Source organism: Carya illinoinensis, chromosome 14 (genome assembly GCF_018687715.1).
Source record: "Carya illinoinensis cultivar Pawnee chromosome 14, C.illinoinensisPawnee_v1, whole genome shotgun sequence".
Taxonomy (NCBI): domain Eukaryota; kingdom Viridiplantae; phylum Streptophyta; class Magnoliopsida; order Fagales; family Juglandaceae; genus Carya; species Carya illinoinensis.
In genome coordinates this window covers 8,179,051-8,185,155 of record NC_056765.1, presented here as the reverse complement: position 1 = coordinate 8,185,155, position 6,105 = coordinate 8,179,051, and the positions used below count along the sequence as shown (strand labels likewise).

At 36.9% G+C, this 6,105-nt stretch overlaps 1 protein-coding gene across 1 annotated transcript; it reads left to right on the top strand.

Annotated features, from left to right (window-relative positions):
• The first annotated feature begins 2,222 nt into the window (after positions 1–2,222).
• Positions 2,223–4,938, top strand: LOC122293392 (protein NUCLEAR FUSION DEFECTIVE 4-like). Its single transcript, XM_043101950.1, has 2 exons — positions 2,223–4,097; positions 4,406–4,938. The coding sequence occupies exons 1-2, from the start codon at positions 2,878–2,880 to the stop codon at positions 4,854–4,856; spliced, it is 1,671 nt and encodes a 556-aa protein (XP_042957884.1). The 5' UTR covers positions 2,223–2,877; the 3' UTR covers positions 4,857–4,938.
• Positions 4,939–6,105: the final 1,167 nt, after the last annotated feature.

Genomic DNA, 6,105 nt, shown 5'->3' with positions numbered 1-6,105 from the left:
TGAAATGAAGTATATTTAAAAATAAAATAAAATAAAATAAGACCCTAAGCCGGGGATCGATCGAAGCCAATGCAACGAACAAATTGGACATGAATGCCCGCCATGAACCTAGTACTGATATATATAATTAATGCATGCTAGCTATACATAATCCATGTCAAAAGTCTATAAAATAACTGAATAGCTTAGTACTGTGTCAGATGTACCCGCAAGATCATTAGTTTAATCTCATGAATTTATAATTAATACTTGATCTTGATCAATTGGGCCAAATACAAACACGTACGTACCTAGATGAGGTAGTATTTTCAATTTTCATAGCCCATGCATGTCTGACTTCTCCAAACTCCTTCGGGAAAGGGTGGAGCTAGATTTCAATATTATACGTCAACATATATAGCAAAAAGCAATATCGCAAAAAGGGAGCAGTTGAAATGTGCATGCATGCGCAACATAATTTCAACATACATTTACTGCAGTAACAGATCGAAGGGTACGTTAACCCAAGATCACCAGGTTGACCCATTGATTAATTAGATGGTGATGTCCCAGCCGAAAGAAATCCATTAAACTGTCTGTACATTGTACTCGATCATGCTGCCATTACCAATAGTCTTTTCGTTACATTAAAGTAGTCACAAAAATTCAATTTTCTTGTAGGAGGTGAGTTCCTTTAACCTCGCCTCGCTGGCCGCTTTCTAATTTCCTCAGCAGATGGGAACCTAGCTACCTAGATGAATTTCTTTCTGACTGGGGTCGCCATTGATATATATCGAGTGCTAGGGTGTACGTACGTATCAGAGGGTAAAGCGTGTAGAGTTTGCTCTCCACAGAATATATAATGCTTTTTAAGTAATATTAATGAAGTTCCCCACGTTGAAGGTAACTAGATTATGGCCGAAAATAAATTAAAGCAAGACAAGAGAATAATGAGTTCTGTTGATAATTTTTCAGGTTAAAAAAAAACTGAGGGTTGATGTTTCAGATCATGGTATATGCATATCATGTACGGCCTCATGTTCGAGTATGTTCTGGATGAGTACCATAGATAATAATAAATTGCTTTTCCAGATAATTCATGAACCCACCCAGCTGAAAAGTCAGCTATTAGGTTTATAGCTAGAGCAATCGATTATTGGACACAATGATCTTATAAATAGCAGTAGCACCCACCATCGTATTCTATTCCAGAAAAAATGGATGCGCGCATGCATGCTTATCGAATGATGAAAATTTGATCATATCTACTTAATTTACTCATAATTCCTATTGGCTTTGCTCTATTTTTAAATAATAATACTACATATAATCATGTAGTGCGTAAATACCATACAGTTACTTTAAAAAAAAAAAAATTTATTATTAAAAAATAAATTTATTTTCTTGTAAATTATATATTTATTCATTTTTTTAAAATGATTGTACGACGCTTACATAATTATGATTACAATTATAATTTCTCATTTTCAAAACATTATATATACATGAGATTACTCTCGCCTTCCAAATACCAATTATATAATTATGTATACCTTGTCACTTAAAATTTATCATTTCTTTTTTAAAAAGGAAAAAAATCGCAAGAGATAAATCTAGTTATGAAATAGAAGCTAGGCAGCAGCGACTCGAACTGGTCCCCGGAGCTTTGTTTCCGGAGAAGTTTAGTACTGCATACAGTTGTCTGTCAGATGCATGAATTTCAATTTGAGGTTTAAACAGGTAGACTCATTTTCAAACGGGACCCATTGTGTCGATGGCTCGATATCTCAGTTATCTAGGTTGCCCCTACATGGAGCTAGCTCGTGAATGATGTCATGTTAAGGTAACCAAGCATATTGCATTAACCTCGAACAGTTCTTCATATGCAATATTGTATCGGCATAATTTATTTCTGAGCCTAACCGGTAATTATCTTCTGTAGTTCCAGATTAAACAGGTAGCCCATTTTCAAAGTGGACCCTTTGTGTCGATATCTCAGTTGTCTGGGTTGGCCCCAGTTGGAGCTAGCTCATGAATGATGTCATATTAAGGTAACCAAGCAGATTGCATTTTCTCTCGGGCAGTACGTTATATGCAATATTATTGTCCGGATCACATCCCACCAAATTTTCCGGATCACATCCCCCAAATTAGCAATTCCTTGATATTAGTCATTTTATTGTAATTGTAATTATTCCATTTCTTTTTTAATTGTTACCATAGAAGAACAAGGCATGTATCTATATATTTTACACGTTCTTACACTGTAAAGATACTTTTCAATTCTTACCATGGTATCAGCCAAACAACGTTCTTAAGCCTCCAACCCCAACGCCTTCCATGGCCGAACCCTCCAGCCCTCCTCCTTCTTCTTACCTACTTCACCTCTCTGATTCTCCTAGCCTGATTATCGTCTCTAGCCAACTTACTGGAGATAATTACCCCAAATGGAAAAAAGCCATGACTAGTGCATAATTTATTTCTGAGTCTAACAGGTAATTATCTTCTGTGCGTAGTTCTGATCTGCATACTGCATACATGCGTGCAGGTTATTCTTTCTTTCTTATCATACTGTGCACAGCTAGGTTTTGAGGGAAACCGGTTTTTCCAGACAGTGTGGACACCCTTCATCAAGAGTCTCGCACTCTATGGTACTACACAAAAATCATTAATGATATCAAGGTGGTGGTCGAAAGAAGACCACATTTTACGTGCACAGCCACATTGTGTGTTGTGTCATTCTCAGTTGCCAGCATTTGTGACTCTCCCGGCCCTCAAAACTCCCTGTCCCTTTCTAAATTCCTAAAAAAATCAGGTGATCCCCCAAACCTTATAAAGAATAGCAGTGAGGATCAAAGGATTTTCGCAATTCCAAACCTCTATCGATCCTAGCTTGTCATGTCTTCAAGAACTCTCCAATGGCTAAGCCTTGTGGGCATTATATGGCTTCAGTCCATAAATGGGACAAACTCAAACTTTCCAGCTTATTCATCCCAACTCAAGAACCTTCTTTCCATTTCCCAAGTGCAACTCAACAACCTTGCCTTTGCCTCAGATGCAGGAAAACTCTTAGGTTGGCTTTCTGGGATAGCAGTTGTTTACCTACCACTTTGGCTGGTTCTCATCATTGGTTCTTCCCTAGGGTTGCTTGGTTATGGTTTGCAATATCTTTTCCTTTCAAACCAGATTTCTCTGTCATACGTGCATATTTTCGTGCTCACTGTTGTGGCAGGAAATAGTATTTGCTGGATCAACACCGTTTGTTACGTTGTTGCCATACGAAATTTCCCATCTGATCACCAGGTTGCGGTCGGATTAACAACTAGCTACCTAGGACTAAGTGCAAAGATTTACACAGATACTGTAAATGCTGCCTTTTCTTATTCACCAGTTGAGAGAGCTAAAGGCTATCTCCTTCTCAGCTCTATCCTACCCGTTATAGTTAGTGTTATAACTGCACCACTGGCCAGAGAAGTTGAAGTTGGAAGGCCAAGAAACATGGGAGTTGGGTTCATAGCCTTGTTTGTGATAACAATGGCAACTGGGGTCTATTCTGTGATCAGCAGTTTGGAGTCGATATCAGGTAAATTATCGCCATTGGGTCATGCAATTGGCACCGGTGTGTTCTTATTTGCCCCTCTAGCAATTCCAGTTGCAGAGAAAATTATCGAAGTAGTCAGAAAATGCAATGTAAATATAGAAAACAAAGTGTATCATTTTACTATAGAAGATAACATTGAAGGTGCGGAAAGAATGGAGATCGAATTAAAAGATACGAGAGGGGAATTAGGAGCCGGTGAAGTTCGTCAAGAGAGGGAAGGTGCAGAAACAATGGAGATCAGTGGGGTAAAAGATCAGAGTGGAGATCAAGGTGGCGAAGTTCGTGTTAAAGAGGAGATTGAAGTGAAGGTGATGCTAAAGAGATTGGAATTCTGGTTATATTTCTTCGTCTATTTTTTTGGTGCAACACTTGGTCTGGTGTTTCTGAACAACTTGGGACAAATAGCCGAGTCTCGTGGGTACTCGGGGAGAGGGACGTCTTCTTTGGTCTCTCTTTCTTCTTCTTTTGGATTCTTTGGCCGTCTCATGCCATCCCTTGTGGACTACTACTTCGCAAGGTAACTCTCTTTTCATTTCAGACAAATTCATATTTGACTTTTGATCCATTTCATTGAGAAATACAATAATCAAGATGTTCATACTTATATATACTTCATGAAGCAAAATGGAGAAATCTTATACCAGATATTTTATGTCACCTCAAGAATTTAATGCAAATAATACGTGTCCATAGATTTATAGATGTGTTAGTTGATGCAATCATGTGAGGAGAACCGACCTAAACCAACTTTCCTGCTGTAGAAATTACAAAAGCTCAGCAATTTTGACATGGTTTTTAATGTTGATTTTGCCTTGAATTGTCCAGGACCAAGTGTACGATATCAAGACCAGCTTCAATTGTAGCATTAATGGCTCCAACTGCTGGAGCTTTCTTCTTACTTGTCGACAAGACCAACCTCTCTCTCCACATCAGCACTGCCATTATAGGAGTGTGTTGTGGAGCAATCACTACGGTCGCCGTATCCACAACCACCGAGTTGTTTGGGACAAAAAATTTCTCAGTGAATCATAACGTGGTGGTTGCAAATATCCCAATAGGATCCTTTCTGTTTGGTTACTTGGCAGCCATTCTTTACAGCAAGGAAGGAAATGGCCGAGATAATGGGAAATGCATGGGAGTGGAGTGCTACAGAAACACTTTCATCATCTGGGGTTCCCTTTGTTCTCTTGGAACTTTTCTTGCTTTTATTCTATACGCTCGAACTAGAAAATTGTATTTTCAAAACGGACAAGTTTTGAATGTCAATTTTGCATGACAAACAATGAATAATTATATTCATATAATAGTTAAGTGCAGTAAACGAAATATATACATACCATTATGGATTTTGTTGATCATGGTGATTCCTAAATATTTACTACTTTGATTCAAACAGAGTGCTTGATTTCCAATCATTCTTCTCTCATTCATATTGTTTTGATATGTTGTTCTTTAGATAGAATAGAGATCCTCTCCAGTCGCTTGATCAAATTATTAGCTTGTCCAGTTTTCAAGAAAGATAAACACATCGTATAGATACCACAACACTTATGCTACCCATGATACACATCATGATCAACACTTTTAGACCACAAAATAGACCTAAAAGAATATTTTAATATTGTATGATCTATTTCTCTCTGCCTTGAACCATCCAATACGGTTGATCGAGAAATTGAAGAAGCTAGCCTCAATTGCTTTAAATGGGCTACCCTTATTATCTATATTGCCATTGCCCTATTGATCATGCGTGGGAAAGATTAAGCCTTGAAGAAAGGAAAAATATAGTTGCAAGCATAATTGTGCACTAATCTGTGCACTAATGTGATGTGATTGGTCAAAAAGTAGATTTTATTGAAAACAATGTTAATTTAAATTTTAAGTATGAATAAATCAGTATTGGTACACAGATTAATGCGCGACTATGCTTGTATGTAGCAAAACTCTTAAAGAAATAAGATGAAGGCATGCATGCATTCACCCATGCATCCCCATATTGCTCATAATAAAAGTATATTCTTCCACAATCTTAGGGATCTTTATTTATTCATTTTTGAGCTCAATAGTTTCTTTAAAAATAAAAAATAAAAGAAGAAAATATGAAACTTATATATAAGTAATGTTAGATACAGTCGTAAAGTGTGCAAACGTCGCACAATCATTTTTAAAAAGAGTGAGATTTATGATACTTGAACACTCTATAATTGTAAATATAATTTTTTTTCATAAAAGATAGTGTACTTAGATATATAAAAGATGGAGAAAATATATACTTTTTTTAATTTTGTCCTTTATAACTTGGATAAAAAAATTGACAACTGACCACGTACAATAAGTTCCACATATCTTACCACATCACAACAAAACAACCAAGAAAAATTTATCACGTGGGACCGTCCGATATATTCACTTGAATCACGAAATACACAAAATGATACCAAAACCATTAACCGCATTCATCTCTCCGTACTTACCTCCAAATTAATGATGCAAGTATGATGGTTTGGTTGGATCATGAGTGTAGC

Excerpts from the sequence above, each read along its gene's own strand:
- LOC122293392 (XM_043101950.1), top strand. The coding sequence starts at position 2,878 with ATGTCTTCAAGAACTCTCCAATGGCTAAGCCTTGTGGGCATTATATGG. Across the intron at positions 4,098-4,405 it reads GTGGACTACTACTTCGCAAG|GACCAAGTGTACGATATCAA; the intron begins GTAACTCTCTTT and ends TGAATTGTCCAG.